Raw genomic sequence first — 18253 nt, 5'->3', positions numbered from 1 at the left:
ATTGCTATAGACTGACCTTTGAGCACTGCTTTTGCTGTGTCCTAAAGGTTCTGGTAGGATGTGTTTTCATTCTCATTTGATTCTATGAATTTCTTTATTCCATCCTTAATTTTTTCTATAACCCAGTAGTTTGTGAGCAAGGTGTTGTTCAGTTTCCATGTGTCTGATTTTTTTCCTTTTTCTGTCATCGATTTCTGCTTTTATGGCTTTATGGTCAGAAAAGATGCTTTGTAGTATTTCGATGCTTTGGATTTTGTTAAGTCTTGCTTTATGGCCTAAAATGTGGTCTATTCTGGAGAATGTTTCATGTGCGTTGGAAAAGAAAGTATACTTGGCTGCTGTTGGGTGGAGTGTTCGGTATATATCCATGAGATCAAGTTGGTTGATTGTGACATTTAGCTCTTCTGCGTCTTTATTGAGCCTTTTTCTGGATGTTTTGTCCTTCAACAAAAGTGGTATGTTAAAGTCTCCTATTATTATTGTGGAGCTATCTGTCTCTCTTTTCTAACTGTTAGAGTTTGTTCTATGTATTTTGGAGCCCTGTCGTTGGGTGTGTAAATATTTATTATTGCTATGCCCTCCTCGTATATTGAGCGTTTAATCATTATATAGTGTCCTTCCTTGTCCTTTGTGGTGGATTTGACTTTAAAGTCTATTTTGTCAGAGATTAATATTGCCACTCCTGCTCTTTTCTGGGTGTTGTTTGCTTGATATATTTTTTTCCATCCTTTGAGTTTTAGTTTGTTTGTGTCTTTAAGTCTAAGATGTGTCTCTTGTAGGCAGCGTATAGACGGATCATGATTTTTTATCTATTCTGTCACTTTCTGTCTCTCTATTGGTGCATTTTGCCCATTTACATTCAGCATAATTATTGATGGGTATGAGTTTAGTGCTGTCATTTTGATGTCTTTTTTGTGTATTTTTGACATTTTCTTTGTTCCACTTAATTTTCTCAGCTAAGTCATTTTTCTTTATTTTCTTTTTATACCTTTCATTGTTGTTGATTTTGTATTTGCTGAGTCTTTATGTTTTTCTTGTTTTTTATTTTGATGTGCAGGATTGTTAATTTCCTTTGTGGTTACCTTGATATGTACTCCTATTTTTCTAAGTTTAAACCACTCTTTATTTCATTATATCACCTTGACTTCCTCTCCATTTGGAAGATATATTAGTACATATTTTAGTCCCTCCATTTGGTTTTAATGTTGTAATCTTTTACATACTGACATCTCTTCCTATTTTCAGAGTTTTAGCTTTGATTTATTTTTGTGACTTCTCTATCTGGTTGGATATCTAGTTGCTTTGTCCTGTGTTCTAGTCTTGGGTTGTTATCTGATGTTATTGATTTTCTAACCGGAGGACTCCCTTTAGGATTTCTTGTAATTTTGGTTGGGTCTTTGCAAATTCACTAAACTTCTGTTTATCTGGAAATGCCCACATTTTGCCATCATGTTTAAGAGACAGTTTTGCTGGGTATACAATTCTTGGCTGGCAATTTTTTTCCTTCAAGGCTTTATATATGTCACCCCATTGCCTTCTTGCCTGCGTGGTTTCTTCTGAGTAGTCCAAGCTTAATCTTCTTGACTCTCCTTTGTAGATGGTTTTTTGTTTATCCCTAGCCACTCTTGAAATTCTCTCTTTATTTTTGGTTTTGGCAAGTTTGATTATAATATGTCTTGGTGACTTTCTTTTGGGATCTACCTTATGTGGGGTTCGATGAGCATCTTGGATAGATATCTTCTCATCTTTCATGATATCAGGGAAGTTTTCTGCCAGCAAATCTTCAACAATTCTCTCTGTATTTTCTGTTATCCCCCGCTTTTCTAGTACTCCAGTCACTCGTAGGTTATTCCTCTTGATAGAGTCCCACATAATTCTTAGGCTTTCTTCATTTTTTAAAATCCTTTTATCTGATTTTTCCTCAGATAAGTTGGTGTCAAGTGCTTTATCTTCAGTCTCAGTAATTCTGACTTTCTTTGCCTCAATTCTGCTCCTATGACTTTCTATTGTTGTCTAATTCTGAAATTTTATTGTTAATCTTCTTGATTTCTGTTTCCTGTCTCTCTGGATTCTTGTGGCCTAGTAAATTTTTCATTATGCTGTGCTCTACTCTTCTTAAGTTCATCTGTTGCTTTTTCTGTGTGTTCCTTGGCTTGTTCTGCATTTTGGTTGATCTTCTTTCTGATCTTTGGAAGAGTTCTGTATGTTAATCTTTTGTATTCTACCTCCGGTAATTCCAAGAAGTTCTCTTCAACCATATAATTTCTTGATTCTTTTTTTTGGGATCTTGCAGAAGCCATGACGGTCTGCCTCTTTATCTGATTTGATATTGACTGTTGTCTCCGAGCTATCAATTAGTGATTATATTTATTTATTTTATGTTTGCTTACTGTGTCCTAGCTTCTTGTTTTGTTGTGTTTTGATATGCCCAAATAGGCTGCTCGTCTGAGCTAGTTTGATTATTGGCACCTTTGAAGATCTAACGGCTTGTCACCAGGTGATTAGATCTGTTAGTAAGTATGTGAGCCCCAGAGTCTGTTTACTTTTCATTTATGGATTCAGCTCAGGTGCCCAGGTAGTTGGTCACCAAGTGTGTGGTGGTGGCTCTTACCTACAGTAGTAGACAGGCAGGGGTGATTGATGTAGGCACAGGTATCTGGCTGCTGTAGGTGGTCACACACTGAGCAAGGCAGGGGGCTGATGGCTGCCCCTGAGTGTCTCATAGGAAAGCATGTCCCTGTTTCCTTGAGCGTGTAGGTGGATGGGTTTTACAGCCAGACTATGTGCACCCAGTGCTGTTGGCTACAAGGACTGGGAGGTACCACTTATTCTTGGACCCCTGTTGCAGGTGGCTAGGTGGTGTGGGTGGAGCCACCAGTCCTCAGGCCCCTGATATGGACCCAGGTTAATGGACAGAGGAGTGTTAGATGTCACAAAGCTGCCACTTCACCATATAGCTGATACAGTTTAAGTTAGGCTTCAGGTATATACCCTGTTGTACTGTAGTAATGAGGGCCTATGCTGTTGAAATGGGCCCACAGAGGTCTGTGCAGGGGCAAAAAGCATTCAAAGTCCATGGACACCTTATGCCTGTGCCTAGGCAAAGGAGTTGTGCCTACCCTGAGTTCCCGGCTTAGGGGAGCTGGCAGATTATTTTTCCTTATGTGTTAATTTGTTCCCTTTCCAAGGCTGGGAGAATGGCTCAGGGTGCATAATGGGTCCTACTTCTGGCCCAGGGGACTTGGCAGTTGCTGAAGCTCGTCCAGGACCTACTGGAGAGTTGGGAGGGGGCAGGTAAATGGGAGAGTGGTTTTTCCCAAAGGAGGTGTTTTTTGATCTGTGCGGTAGGTCTGACACGTGCTTATCTTTTGCCAGTTGAGTTCCACGTTTCACTGGTTCTGGAGGCCCAAGTAGACTCTCTGCCACTTGGTCTCTCCCAGTGTGGAAGATGCCTCCTGAGTGCCAGTGCTTGCCTCCCTGAGCATGCCAGCTGTTCCGGCCTGAAGGGTACCAGCTCCCACCAGGTCAGGTCTGGAAACTCCTTGCTGTTTCAGAACCATCTCTGCTTCCCCCTGCCATTCAGTCAGATTCCTCAACTTTGCCTTTGATGTTCAGAGCTCCTAGATTGTCATATATAATCGATTCACTTGTTTTTTTTGGTCATTGTTGTAAGAGGGACCACAGGAAGCGTTTAACTACTCTGCCATCTTGGCCCTGCCTCTTGCAGCTGAATTCTTAACTGCTGTGCCACAAGGGCTCCTCATCCAAATTACATGGTCTAAAAACAAAGGAAGGGTGGTTTCCCAAAATAAAATTAGGGTAACCTTTTCAAACGGTAATGCTAACATGCAATGAGGGCTCACTGTGTGCCAGACACTGTTCATAAACTTATTTAGTCTTCACAGCATGCTGTGAGAAGGTAATATTCATTTTATGGGCAAGGAAATAGAAGTCAACTATTGACTTAGGCTTACCTAGCTAAAAACTGGAGGAGCTGGACTTCAAATCCAGGTGGCTTGGCTTCAGAGTCTGTGCACTTGACCACCATGCCACGTGATCTTTCTGATGTGTGCAGGGTGACAGCAATATGAGTAGGGAAAAAAAATACAGTATAGGTAGATCAAAAGCAAATTTATATGACTAAATAAGTAATATTTAACATTTGGTAAGTGCTTTCCCTTGAGGAAATCACCTGGAGAGAACCTGCCCTTGCAAGTGCCCTTGCAACTAAAAGCATTTCTGGAATTATTTCTTGTAAATTGCCATGCAAACCAGTTTACAAAATATACAATAGAGATCTCAAAACTCTATGGTGTTGCTTTGTTTTTTTAACCCGAACTGTTATTGATCACTCACTTGAGTGACAAGATTTGACTTTGAATGACTTGAGGCTGTGGCAGTAGTGTAGTCCAGCAGTGATTCACTGTCTTCTGGAATGTTCAAGAAGACTGAAGGCAGTTCCAAGTGAGGAGTGACCGTGATACATTGAGCTGTGGCAGTAAAGGCGAGTAAATGTTGACCTTCCTTGGTGACCTGTAAGAGAGAGATCGTCCTCTTTCTCAGAGTAATTTCTGATGCGTCTATTAAGACTTCCATCATGTTACTGTCTAGTTGTTTCTCAGAGGAGAATACAAGGTGGTTTATTTGGCAGGTCAGGAGTGAGTGAGTGTGGGAGTTCTGAAGCACGTTTGTGTCTGGCAACAGAACTGCACAGGAGAGTGGTGATGTGAGTCACACTTGAATTTGCTTCCATTCAAAGTGCCCTGGCATGTCAGACCCTGCGTAAGCTGCTTGCCTGCCAGGAAGCCTCCCCTGGCTGGAGCATTCCAAATCCCCTCTTCTTGTTCTTTAACGGTATACCCTGGGGGATTTGCTGGGACTTGTGCCTTCCCAACTCCAGGCTTCCTAACAGAGGCTGGAATTTTGGATTTCTCTGGGTGGGCAGATCTTTGGCCCATATTCCTCCTTTGCCTCCTGTGGAAGGTTGGACCAGAGGACCTCAAGGACTGTGTCCAATCCTGGCTTCTCTTATCCTACAGTTCACTAGTGTGCCAGCTAATAGGCCACTGGAGAGAGGAAGGAGGTCAACTAGTACTTTATTCCCCTTTTCCATCTTCTGATTTACAAGTTTTTTGTCCTATTTTTATTCTTTCATTGGTTACCTTTATAATGATAACAGTTGTCTTTGACTTAATACTGACAAAAGTTTTGAAAGCTAGTCACTTGTCAGTAAATAACTACTGAGTACCTACTGTGTGCTAGGCACTTGTCCAGGTGCTAGAGAAATAACTGTAACGGGAGTCCCTGACACGTGTACGTACTAACTTAGAACATTTTACTCCAATCACACCTTTAAGAGTTTCCATTTTGCTTATTATTTTAGTTTCATCTTGTTTTAAATCTTTCAAATTAGCTATTTCTGTAATATTTGTTGTTGATGTTTGGCTTTTTAAATTTAAATTTTATTTTTTACAGTTCTTAATTTAGATTTATCCACATATTTACCATCTTTTCTGTTGATCTACCCCTTATCTCTGGATTCAGTTTCCTTCTTCATGAAAATTTTCCTTGACTAGATAATTCAGTGACAAGTCATTAGTAAACATTCAGGCTTTATTTACCTCGAAAGTACCTTTGCCCTCTCTCCTGAATGATGTAGAACTTTCGGGCAACAGTTTTTTTTCTTAGTACACTGTTTTCTGCCCTCTATTTTTCTTTTGAAGAGTTTGCTGTTTATCTAATTGTTATTGCTTTATAGGCAAATTTGTTTTTACTATTTTCTCTCTTTGATGTTTGTGATTTTCATTATGATGTGCCTTGATGTTAGCTTATTCTGGCTTATTCTCAGAACTTGATGTGCTTTTTCAATCTGAGGACTCCTGTGTTACTTTAATTCCAGAAAATGTTCAAGCATACATCTAAATGTAGGGAGTTTGGTTGCTTTTGACTCAAATAACAGAAACCCAACTAATGTTAGCTTTTAAATAATTAGCATAAATACACACACATATATTTATGTATGTGTATGTGCGTATGCATTCTTATTTCTCACTTCTTTCCTTTTTTTTTTTTTTTTTTTTTTTCAGCTAGGGAGTTGATGAGTAAAATACCCTCGTGCATCTGTTACTTCATTTTATGAACTTGTATCTTCAGGGTAAATAACCTAGAAATGGAATTTCTGAGTCACGGGGTAAATGCATATGTGTTAGATATTACCAAGCCCCTCCACAGGGTGCACCATTTTCCGTTCTCATCTGGAGTGCAGGAGAGGGCCTGTTCCCCACGGCCTCACCAGCAAAGAGTGTTGCCATGCTTTTGGATTTCTGCTGGTCTGAAAGGAAAGAAATGGTATCTCATTGTAGTTTTAATGTGCATTTCTCTTATTTTGAGTGAAATTGAACATCTTTTCTTATGTTTAAGTACCATTGGTATATCTTTTCCTGCGAACTCTATGTTTATGTCTTTTACCCATTTTTCTATCTGGTTTTTCATCTTTTTTCTCTTGATTTTTAAGGAATTTTTTAATAAATTAGGTTGATTAGTCCTTTATCTGTGATGTAAGCTGTAAATATTTTCCCCCAATTTGTCTAATGACTCAAATTCCATTTTCTTAACTACCATGTTACACTATACTGAGACTTGTTCAGTTAACTCCAGAGTAATATGTTTATGTAGAGAGTTTATTTTGAGATACCAATTAATAACTTACATAAGAGTTAACAAAAACCAGAACTCACCAAATAAACACAAAAATCAGAAATCACCTTACAAAGACGCAGACACAGAAGGCATTCTGATAAAACATGTTCACAGCACAAAGCTGGAGGAAACAATATATTGCATGATTGAATCAAAATTCAGAATATTTTAGCAGCCTGGAGATAATGAGCCAAAATTGCACAAAATAAAATTTAGCAGAAATAATGTTTTATACTTAAGCTTAAAAACTTAATTCTTTAAGTTCAAAATTGGGACTGGGGTCTTCAGATAAATGCATACATATGTAAAGTTCAGGTTTCAGTTGACTACTTACTTATGTAAGACCAGCAGGATGATAGAGCTGCTGGAAGAATGTGTAACCTTAGAGTGCCCAGTGGAAGGAGATTACCCTGGCTACGGAGGGAATGGCCCCTTTGTGTTGGATACCCACTAGACCACATCTAGAGTGATGTGTTCAGTTTTGGGGACCACAAATCAAGAGAGTCGTAGATATCTTTGAATGAATCCAGAGCAGGGAGGCCAAGTTATTGAAGGGTCTGGAAACTATATAGTGAAGAACGATCAGGAACTGGAGAGATCTAATCCAGAGAAGGCAACTGGAGAGATCTAATCCAGAGAAGGGAAAACAGGTAACTTTATAAAGTGTTTGGAGGCTGTCAGGTGGAAGAGGGATTAGAATTGTGTGGTGCCGCTTGAGCGAGCAAGCCCTGGATTGGTATTGGCTGTAGCAGTCAGGCTGCCTAGAAGGGAGACTTTCAGACAGCATTTAGGACTGCTGGCAAAGGGGAAGGCTGCCTTACTCTGTAGCCTCCCTGTGGCCAGAAGTGTTTGGATGGAGATGCCAGGTCACCAGGAGGGTGCGGGGAAGGTTTTGTTGCCTTGTGTAGGCAGTTTAAGCACCAGGGTACTAGCTCATGGGAAGCAGTCTTTCTAGTGTCTTCTGTTTGTGGAAAACCAGAGCAGGCAATCTGTGGGATTTTTTGGCTGACTAAAATCGACTAAAAGTTTTGGAGAAACATTAAATCTGTATTATTTAATGTTAAAATATGTCATCCTTGAATTTTAGCCAAAGTATAATTTTAGCCAGGCTCTGGAGCCAGTTTTCTGGGAGCAGGAATTGCACCTTGTAGAGAATGGTAACTGTGGGCCAAGTCCTTAAACTGTGCCTCCACGTACCCATTTATGGTGAGTGCTTGATCCTTGCCCTCCCTTACCATGTCTGACAAGAGCAATAACAATGTTTCAGTATGTATTGTACTTGATTAAACCCCATTCAGGGAACTCAGAATAGTTCCTGCCACAATCTGGTAGTCAGACTTTCATGTGCACCTGAATCCCCTGGGGACAGAGTTAAAATACAGATTGTAGTACTGTAAGCCAGACGTGGGGCCTGAGATTCTGCGCTTCTAAGAAGCTCCCAGGTGATGCTGATGCTGCTGGTTCGGGGACCACACTGCATAGCCAGGTCTAGAAATGGTAGTCCACAAAGTGTGCCTCATGGACCACTTGTAACAGAATCATCTGCCTCCTCTCAACTTGGCTGTTTAAAATGCAGATTCCGAGGCTGCACCTCTAGTCTCTCGAATCAGAATCTCTGTTGGTGGAGACTAACAGCAGGCTTTTTGAACTGGCACTCCAAGTGATTCTTAAGCACGTTAAAGGTTTTGAACTACTGGCCTCAGGAAAAAGGGTAGGGTGGTTTAGACAGGAGGAATAGATTGTTCATGGGGACATAGTGAGTCACACACAGAGTTGGTTGCAGAAAATAGCCCACTGTATGGAGGCTGGGTGCAGAAGACTGGCTCAGTGTTGCTGGCCTAGCCGGGTGACCTGGGGCACACTACCAAACCTTTATCAACCTCGGGGTCCTCTTGAGAAAAGTGGAGATGGTATGATCTGATGACTCTCTCCTGGTCTTGCCCTGTTTTCCCAGTTGTCCAGCATGCTCTGCCCACCCCACGCAGAGGCGCACTGACCATGAGCCTCAACTCCTCCCTCGGCCACAGGAAGGAGCTGAGCAACCTCACTGTGGTGGAGGGCAGTGGAGGGGACGGCCTTGTCACTGAGTTCATCGCCATCATTGTCATCACCATTTTTGTCTGCCTGGGCAACCTAGTTATCGTGGTCACCTTGTACAAGAAGTCCTACCTCCTCACCCTCAGCAACAAGTTCGTCTTCAGCCTGACCCTGTCTAACTTCCTGCTGTCTGTGTTGGTGCTGCCTTTCGTGGTGACAAGCTCCATTCGGAGGGAATGGATCTTTGGTGTGGTCTGGTGCAACTTCTCCGCCCTACTCTACCTGCTGATCAGCTCGGCCAGCATGCTCACCCTCGGGGTCATTGCTATCGACCGGTAAGTGTGCCTCAGACTTAGAGCATCATAGAGTTAAGGAGTTTGTGCACAGGGTGGAGCCTGAGAAAGCATCTAGTCCAGTGACTTCAAACTGTCTTAGATTCTTGGGATAGTGTCAGGGGGCCTCTGCTGTGGGGGAGGATGAGAAAGTGGAGTTCTGCCTCTTCCATCCCTTCAATCAGAGCACCTCTGATTTTATCTGATCTATGAAGTCCCCGAGTGTTGCAAACAGTTGCACAAAAGGTTGGCAATTCAAGTCCACCCAAAGGTGCCTCACAAGAAAGGCCTGGTGATCTACTTCTGAAAATTCAGCTATTGAAAATTCTGTGGAGGACTGTTCTACTCTGACACACATGGGCTCGCCATGAGTCGGAATGGACTCCACGGCAACTGGTGGTGGTGATATTGCCGATAGTTTTATTTTTTAAACAGAGGTTGCATTGCTCAAAAAAACTTCTAGAAACCTCTGATTCTCAGTTTACAGATGAACAGAAGAAACAGAAGCCGAGAGAGGTGAAATGTCCAGGTCTTCTGACTCTGTTGCTCTTTCTTTCCCAACGTGCTGCCTGGGCTTGGCCCAAGCTTGACGGGTGGAGCCCAGCGAGGAAATACCCTCACTCCTCCACAGGAAAGGGGCATTGAAAAGGTAAAAAGGGTAGCTTAGCTCAGAACTGGAGGGAGAGCTGGGGGAAGGAAGACAGCCTAGGAAATAAAGACAGCCTAGGGAATAAAGACAGTGGCATCTAGGAGAAACTGTGTGCTTTTAAAAGCCTGGTTGTTCCTCTCCTGAGTGTAGCTGGCTCAGACAGTCAGGAATGGCACTGCTGGTGGCCTGCTACACCTAGCAGGTCCTCTCAGACCCTGCATTATGCTGTCAGAGGCAGTTGTGCGCATCTTGCGGGCTCTGGCAGTGAGTTTCTAACCCTTAGATTCATCATGTTTATTAGAATCTTGTTGATGGTCACTTTATTCATCACAGGCAGGGTTGGACTTCATGAGGGCAGGGAGGATAGACCCAAGTTCTGTGATTTACCAGAAACTGGGGAGGCAGATAGTAGTCGCGTCAGGGACAACACAGAGTGGACCAGCACGCATCTTGTCACTGAGTGACATAAGCCCCAGGCTCCCTTGGGACTATCAGGTTTTCAGCCAATGAGGGTAGTTGGGTGGTCCATCTGGAGCCCACACCTCAGTGGGGGGCTTCAGAGGGAATGTTCCCTGTGTCCTCATCAATAAGACCCAGCCCATGGCTAGTGTTCTTTTGGCTCTGCCGCTATGTGGTGAATGTAGAATAACACCATCAGTCAAAATTAATCAGTAATCTTCTCCAAATACCGTTTTTTCCAATAACAGAATAAGTACAGAAAATAAGAAGGATAAAACAAGAAATACTCATAATCCCACCAATTGGTAGCAGTCACTGTTTGTTTTTAGTATATTTGTCTTCAGTATTTTTTTTTTTTTTATTAACTTTTTCTTTTTGGTGAAAGTATACACAACAGAGTATACACCCATTCAACAGTTTTTACATGTACAGTTCATTGACAACGGTCACATACTTCACATTGTGTCACCATTCTCCCTATCTCTGCCTATGTTGTTTCACCACCATTAACCTAGACTCTGCCCCTTAAAGTTCTCATCTGTGTTTTAGAGTTTCTGTTGTCCATTTAATCTCATATAGATAATCCCTTAAAAGAGCGTGATGCTCAAGGCAACATTCTTTATTAAATGAGCTAAGTTGTTTGGTTTAAAGATGACTTCAATGGATAGTTTCAGTTCTAGGCTTAAAAGTTGTTTTCAGGCAATAGACCCAAGGGTTCCTCCAGTCTCAATGTATCCAGTAAGTCTGATTTCCAATAAGAATTTGAAGTTCTGTTCCACATTTTTCCTCCTTTTGATCAAGATCCATCTATTGGGTCCTTGTTCAAAACATTCAGTACTGGTAGCCAGGTACCATTCCTTTCTTCTGGCCTCATGGCAAAGGAGGCTTCCAGTATTTTTTAGTTCATGTACAGTAAAGTTTCTTAAGTAGGTTTGTGGCATATGTAAGGAGCCCTGGTGGTCCAGTGGTTAAGTGCCTGGCTGCTAACTGAAAGGTCGGCAGTTCAAACCCACTAGTGCTCCATGGGAGAAAGATGTGGCAGTCTGCTTCCATAAAGATTACAGCCTTGGAAACCCTGTAGGGTACTTCTACTCTGTTCTGTATGGTTGCTATGAGTCAGAGTTGACTTGATGACAGTGGGTTTTATGGCACATGTGGTTTTGTGACCTGCTTTTTTCAGTTAATAAGTGATCATGAGCATTTTGTCTCATCTGCAAATATTCTTCGAGAACATGATTTTTAATGGTTATGTGGCATCGCATCCTATGGGTGTACTATAATTTTTTTTTTACAGTCCCCTATCATTGGATATTTAAGTAGTTTCAAATGGCCTATTATATCTAGCACTTTGAGGAACATTTATGTTCGTGGAACTGCTGTGTTTTCAGTACAGTAATCTCACTTTCAAGACTCTTGATACATAAAAGGCGAATTGCCATTTGGTAAGTTGTACAGAGTTTTACCCCAGCAGCTATTTTCTCAGCATTCTATCAAGACTGATTAAAAAAAAAAAAATTGTTGCAGGTTTGTTAGCAGTGGGGAGGAATGAGATCTCATTGTTGTGTTAAAAACATCTTTTAATTTTTAAAGACCGATTGCTGGGTCCTGGGCCCTGTGGCACCTGGAGTGTGGGTAAAGGCCCCAGGAGCAGGGGTGGAGACTGGTCCTTCAGTACCTCATACAGTGCTCTCTATAGATGGACACTTGGTAAATAGTGCAAGCTGTCTGCAGCGGTGGCTCTAGGAGGTCATGAATTGCTTGTTTGGATCTGGGGTCTAAATAAGCGAGAGTGAGATTGTTCACCATCAAGCATGACACATCCTCAAATCATGCCATTAAAATGCATCAGCTTGGGGAGGATTTACCTCTTTCAGTGCCTCATTCCTTCACGCTGGGAAATTTGTTGAATATCTGCTCTATGCAAGGCCTTGTGCTAAATCCTTGGGTTGGCAGGGTATGAGCATGAACAGGACAGACACCCTGCCACCAAGAGTTTACAGCTTAGTGGTGGAGGCTGACTTGTGAGTGTTGACAGTGAAACAAAGCAGCGATGATAGCATAGACAGCCCCACTGGTCCCTGCTCCAGGGAAAAGGTGACATTTGAGCTAAATCCGAAACAGTGAGTAGGATTGTACAGGGATGTAAGAAGTAGAAAGGGCCCTTTCACTTCGGAACCAGTTATTGAGCACCTAATGTGTGCCTGGCACTGTGATTGATGCTGGGAACACAAAGCTGAATAAGATGAAAAAGTGTGCCTGGAAATTCACAGTGTAGAGAAGGTAGATGTGTGATCAAGTAGTTTTAGTACCAGATGATATGTATGTGTTTTATATATATATGTATATATATATATATATGTATATGTATATAATGCCAAGATGTATAAGGTTCTCTGGGAACATAGAGGAGGGAGCAAGACAGAATGTGGTGAAAATGCATGGAGTGTGTGCTGAAGGGCGCAGCGTCTCACACAGCAGGAGCTCAGGGAAAATGTCTGGACAAGAGGAGGCAGTGCATATGGATAGCTCCGCACCAAATCCTTCCGCTGGAGTTTCAGTCCAGGCCCCACGAGGCCCCACAGCTGTGCCTCAGTGTCACCCAGAAACAAAGCCTGCCTCACTGTAGTGCCAAGTTATTAAGACCTGATTATCTTTGGAAAAAAGAGCCTTGGTGGTGCAATGGTTAAGCATTGGCTGCTAACCAAAAGATTGGTAGTTCGAACCTACCAGTGGCAACATGGGCAAAAAGACCTGGCAATCAGCTCCTGTAAAGATTTTGGCCTAGGAAACCCTACATGGCAGTTCTACTCTGTCCTGTAGCGTCACTATGAGTCGGAATCGACTCTATGGCACACAGTACAACATCATCTTTGGAAAATAGTTTATTTCCACCCACAAGCAAAATAAGGTGGATTCACAGTGCTTTGGACAGATCTTTAAAATATATAAAACAAAAAACCCCATTGCTGTTGAGTCAAATTCTGACTCATAGGGACTCTGTAGGACGGAGTAGAACTACCCCATAGGGTTTTCAATGCTGTAGTCTTTATGAAAGCAGGCTGCCGCATTCTTTCTTCCACGGAGCGGCTGGTAAGTTTGAACTGCTGACCTTTCGATTAGCAGTTGAGTACTTAACCACTGCACCAGCAAACCTCCTTTAAAAATATACAGACTGCTATAAAATTTGGTGTCTTAAGATATTTTAATGACAGATGCAGTTTAGTTTTGGTTATTGGCTGTTTTCTGTGACTTAAATCACAAATTGACTGGACCAGCTAATTTGGTCATGCTTGTATACATGATCTTCATTTGACCAGGTATTTATATACTCCTTCCCTTGCTTCCTTAATTTTAGGGAATTAATTTTATTTGATGTTAGTAATTTTGGAGGGCACATATTCTGCTCTCTAAGATGCAACATGTATGTGAGAGACAGAAGTAAAAGATAAGTGAGGGAGAGAGAAGAATAACAGAATGAGGGTGAAGGAAAAAGATGGCAACATTATTAAGAAAGTAGAAGTGAAGAAAAGCAAGGGCAGTGGTCATCATCTTAACTAACACGTGTCATGTGCTTGTAATGTATCTGGCATACGATAAATTCATGCTGTTGGTTATCAACATGTGTTTCAGCTAATCCTCACCGCAACCCTATGAGCCCACATTTTGTAGATGAGCAAAGTGAAGTTTTGAGACCTTAGATGAACTTTCCAAGGTCACATGGCTAGTAACTCCCTCAGCTCTAAGATGGCCAAAGCGGTGCTCTTAACCATTACACAGTATCACAGAGCCAGTGCTGCCAATCAAGTGCAGTACCCAGTTAGCTTAGCTTAGGGTTTGTCCATAATGGCACTATTGATATTTGGGCCAGATAATTCTTTGTTGTGGGTGTCGGTCTGTGCATATTGTAGGAAGTTTAGCAGCATCCCTGGTCTCTACTCACAAGATGCCAGCACCACCCCCCCAATTTGTGATAACAAAAAATTTCTCTAGATACTGCCAAATGTCCCCTAGGGGGCAGAATTATCCCCAGTTGAGAACCCTAGCTAAAGAAATTAGTTAAACTGGATGAGTCAGAGAATCTCTTATACCCTCATGAAGGGAGAGCAAAAAGAGAATATAAAAAGAATAGCTAGGGCAGAGCAAGATGGCAAAATGGGTGGGCGCTCCCACTTACTCCCCCAGCAACTAACCCACTGAACAGTGAATAAAAACAAGCACAGACTGAGATCTCAGAACTCCGGATGGAAGCTGAGGTGTGGCGAGTTGTGGTGACTCCAGAAGCGGGAGAGGGGAGGAGTGGGGATGGCATAGAAGCTGGGAGAACCTACCTGCTAATATCGGGAGCGCTTGCTCATTGCAGTCATTTTGGGATGGCTGGGTAACACCCCAGACGGAACACAGAAAAGGAGCTAATCTTAGGAAGCTGTAGCCCAGTTTTTTTTTAATGTGGCACAAATTAGTTGTAGGAGTTTGTGGGCCATGCAATTGGGAGGGGTGAAGGAAGACCATGGTGCTGCAAGAGAGTGCTGTTGAGTCTTGCTGAGGCTCGAGACAGATGGGCAAAAGCAATGGGAGGAACTGCAAGGGCAGCAGGGCAAGGAGAATACTTCAGACTGATGGGGTGACACAGAGGGAAAGAGTCCATAGCGGGACACCATGGGAGAGCCTGTGCGGGGTGCCCATGAGGGAAAGACATAGAAAGTCCCCCACCTTTGCCACAGGAAGGTCAAGCCCCACCACCTACATCAGCCTCTGTGACCAGCTAAACCCCCCCTCCCGTGCATGCGTATTGAATTCCAGAGATTGAGCATCCAGAACTCCTGTATCAGCACTGAAAAAAACCTAAGGGTAAGAGTACCCTCTAGTGGTTCTACCAAGCCCACTACTGCTGGGTTGATTCTCACAGTAACCCTGAGGGGCTGAGTGGAGCTGCCCCATGGGATTCCCAGGGCTGTCTTTGTGGAAGCAAGCTGCTGTATCTTTTTCCCACAGAGCGACTGGTTGGTGTGGGCCCTGGCCTTTTGGTTGGCAGATGGGAGCTTGGCCACCAGGGCGCCCAATCAGAAAATTTTCTCACAAAAACCAGAATACCAAATTTAAAGTAAAAAAAAGAAAAAAAAGGATAACAAAATGGCCCAAGTTCAACAAAAAATAGTAAAACACACAAAATCACAAGACAGGAAGGACTAATCAAAAGCAAAACATGAAGAAGAGGAAATTCTCCTGTGAGGCCCAACTAATGCAAACAATTGATAGTTTTCAGACTGTGATGCTAAATAGTTTAGAGAAAGCAAAAAACACATAGAAAAAACTAATGGAGATCAGGAAATGAATGGAGGAACAAAATGAGAGACTTGACAAGAAAACTGAAAACATCAGAAACAAAACTAAACAAACAAAAAACGAGAATTACTGGAACTGAGGAATAAAGCAATTGAATTAGAAAAAAGCAAGAGAAACACTCAACAATAGAGTTGAACAGACAGAAGACAAAGTAAGTGAACTAGAAGACAAAATAACTGAATTTATCAAGTCTCAAGAGAAACAAGTGAAAAGAACAAAAGCAAACAAACCTGAAAGGAAATACGGGATTCAGTTAAGAAATCTAACCGAATTATTAGAATCCCAGAGCACCATGACAATAAAGACACAGAAACAATTTTCCTAGAGATAATCAGAATTTCCCAGACCTGAGCACAGAACCAAGGCTACAAATACAGGAAGCTACACGACCCCAATCAGAAAAGACACGAAAAGATCAACTCTGCGCCATAGCCTAATAAAATTCTTGCAAACCAGATACAAGGAGAGAATTCTGAAAGCAGCAAGAGAAAAACGCAATATAATATACCAAAGGTCTTTTACAAGAATCAGTGTGGATTTCTCCCCAGAAACTCTAGAGGCCTGAAGACAGTGGAGTGACACATAAAATACTGAACGAAAACAATTGCCAACCAAGAATTCTTTACCCAGCAAAGATGTCATTCAGAAATGAAGAGGAAATCAAAACATTCCCAAACAAACAGAAGCTCTGGGAATTTGCCACTACCAAATCAGCTTTGCAGGTATTACTTAAGGGAATACTCCAAATGGAAAGGATAGAACATGAAATAAATACTTACGTCTGTACACGGTGGGTGGAGAGGATAAGAGAGAGAGGGAGATCTCCAAAAAACACAACAACATGGGAAATCATAGGGACCAACTAGATGATATTTTCAGAGAATAAACTCAGTAATTAAATCCTGAAAACAATACAACATCAAGTTTGTAAGAAATAAGCACAAAGTAGAGGCAGGGCCAAAATGATGGAGTAGTCGGATGCTTCCTGTGGTCCCTCTTATGACAAAGACCCCAAAAAAAAACAAGTGAATTGATTATATATGGCAATCTAGGAGCCCTAAACATCAAAGGCAAAGTTGAGGAATTGGACTGCGTGTCAGGGGGAGGGAGAGACAGTTCAGAAGCAGCTGGGAGTTGCCAGACCTGACCAAATGGGAGATGGCGCCCTTCAGGCTGGATTGGCTCACATGCGTGGTGAGGCAAGCAGTGGCGTTCGGGAGGCATTTTCCACATCATGAGAGACCCAGAAACAGAGAGTCTACTCGGGCATCCAGAACCAGTGAAAAGCAGCGCTGAATTGGCAAAAGATAAGTACTTGTGTCTGACCAACTGTACATGGATCATAAAACACCCCTTTGGGAAAAAATTCTCTCCCATTTACCTGCCCCCTCCTCGCTCTGCACTGAGTACCGCGACTGCCAAGTCCCCTGGGCTGGAACTAGGACCCATCACGTGCCCTGAGCCATTCTCCTGGCCTTGGAGAGGGAACAAATTAACAAATAGGAAAAAATAATCTGGCAGCTATCCTCAACCAGGAACTCAGGGTAGGCGCAGTTCCTTTGTCTAGGCACAGGCGTAAGGGGTTCATGGACTTTGAAAGCCTTTCACCTCTGCATAGACCTGCGTGGGCCCATTTCAACCGTGTAGGCCCTCATTACTACAGTGCAAAAGGCTATATACCTGAGGCCTAGCTTCAGCTGTATCAGCTATATGGTGAAGTGGCAGGTTCGTGACATTTAACACTGCTCTGCCCATTAAGCTGGGTCCTCACCCACCTCAGGGGCCTGAGGACCGGTGGCTCCACTCACACCACCTAGCCACCCATGATAGGGGTCCAAGAATAAGTGGTGACCCCTAGTCCTTACAGGCAATGGCACTGGGTGCTCATAGTCCGGCTGCAAAACACACCCACCTACGCACTTTAGGGGACAGAGAGATGCTTTCCTCCCACACAGGGACAGCTGTTAGCCCCCTGCCTTTCTCAGTGTGTGACCCTGTACAGCAGCCAGATACCTGTGCCTACACCAGTCACCTCTGCCTGTCTATGAGTGTAGGTGAGAGCCTGCACCACACACTTAGTGACCGACTACGTGGACACCTGAGCTGAATCCATACAAGAAAAGTGAACAGACTCCTGGGCTTACATACTGAGTAACATGGTGACAGGATGTTAGAGCTTCAAAGGTACCAATAATCAGACTAACTCACATGAACAGCCTATTTGGGTATATCAAAACACAACAAAAGAAGGAGCTAGGACACAGTAAGCAAACAAATAAATGTAATAACTTATTGATGGTTCGGAGACAACAGTCAATATCAAATCATTTAAAGAGACAGACCATGATGGCTTCAGCAAGCTCTCAGAATAAAGAATCAAGAAATTTTCTAGAGGAAGAGAATTACTTGGAATTACTGGAGGTAGAATACAAAAGATTAATATATGGAGCTCTTCAGGAGATCAGGCAAAATGCAGACCAAGCCAAGGAAAAAGCACAGAAAAAGCAATATAGGATCTTAAGAAGGTTATTCAAGAGCATAATGACAAATAGGCTCAAGAATCCATAGAGAGACAACAATCAGGAATCCAGAAGGTTAACAATAAAATTCAGAAGTAGACAACTCAATAGAAAGTCATAGGAGCAGAATTGAGGCAATGCAAGTCAGAATTAGCGAGATTGAAGATAAAGCACTTGACACCAACTTATTTGAGGAAAAATCAGATAAAAGGATT

The 18253-nt window shown here is 42.5% G+C and overlaps 1 protein-coding gene across 1 annotated transcript in view; it reads left to right on the top strand.

Annotated features, from left to right (window-relative positions):
• The first annotated feature begins 8644 nt into the window (after positions 1–8644).
• GPR161 (G protein-coupled receptor 161) overlaps positions 8645–18253 on the top strand; it is a 58165-nt gene continuing 48556 nt past the window's right edge. Inside the window, exon 1 of the mRNA XM_004384083.2 lies at positions 8645–9071. Coding sequence (XP_004384140.1) covers positions 8698–9071 — 374 coding nt within the window. The 5' untranslated portion in view covers positions 8645–8697. The remainder of the gene's footprint in view (positions 9072–18253) is intronic.

The sequence above is a fragment of the Trichechus manatus genome, unplaced genomic scaffold, assembly GCF_000243295.1.
Source record: "Trichechus manatus latirostris isolate Lorelei unplaced genomic scaffold, TriManLat1.0 scaffold00117, whole genome shotgun sequence".
Taxonomy (NCBI): domain Eukaryota; kingdom Metazoa; phylum Chordata; class Mammalia; order Sirenia; family Trichechidae; genus Trichechus; species Trichechus manatus.
This window is presented reverse-complemented; position numbering and strand designations above follow the sequence as displayed.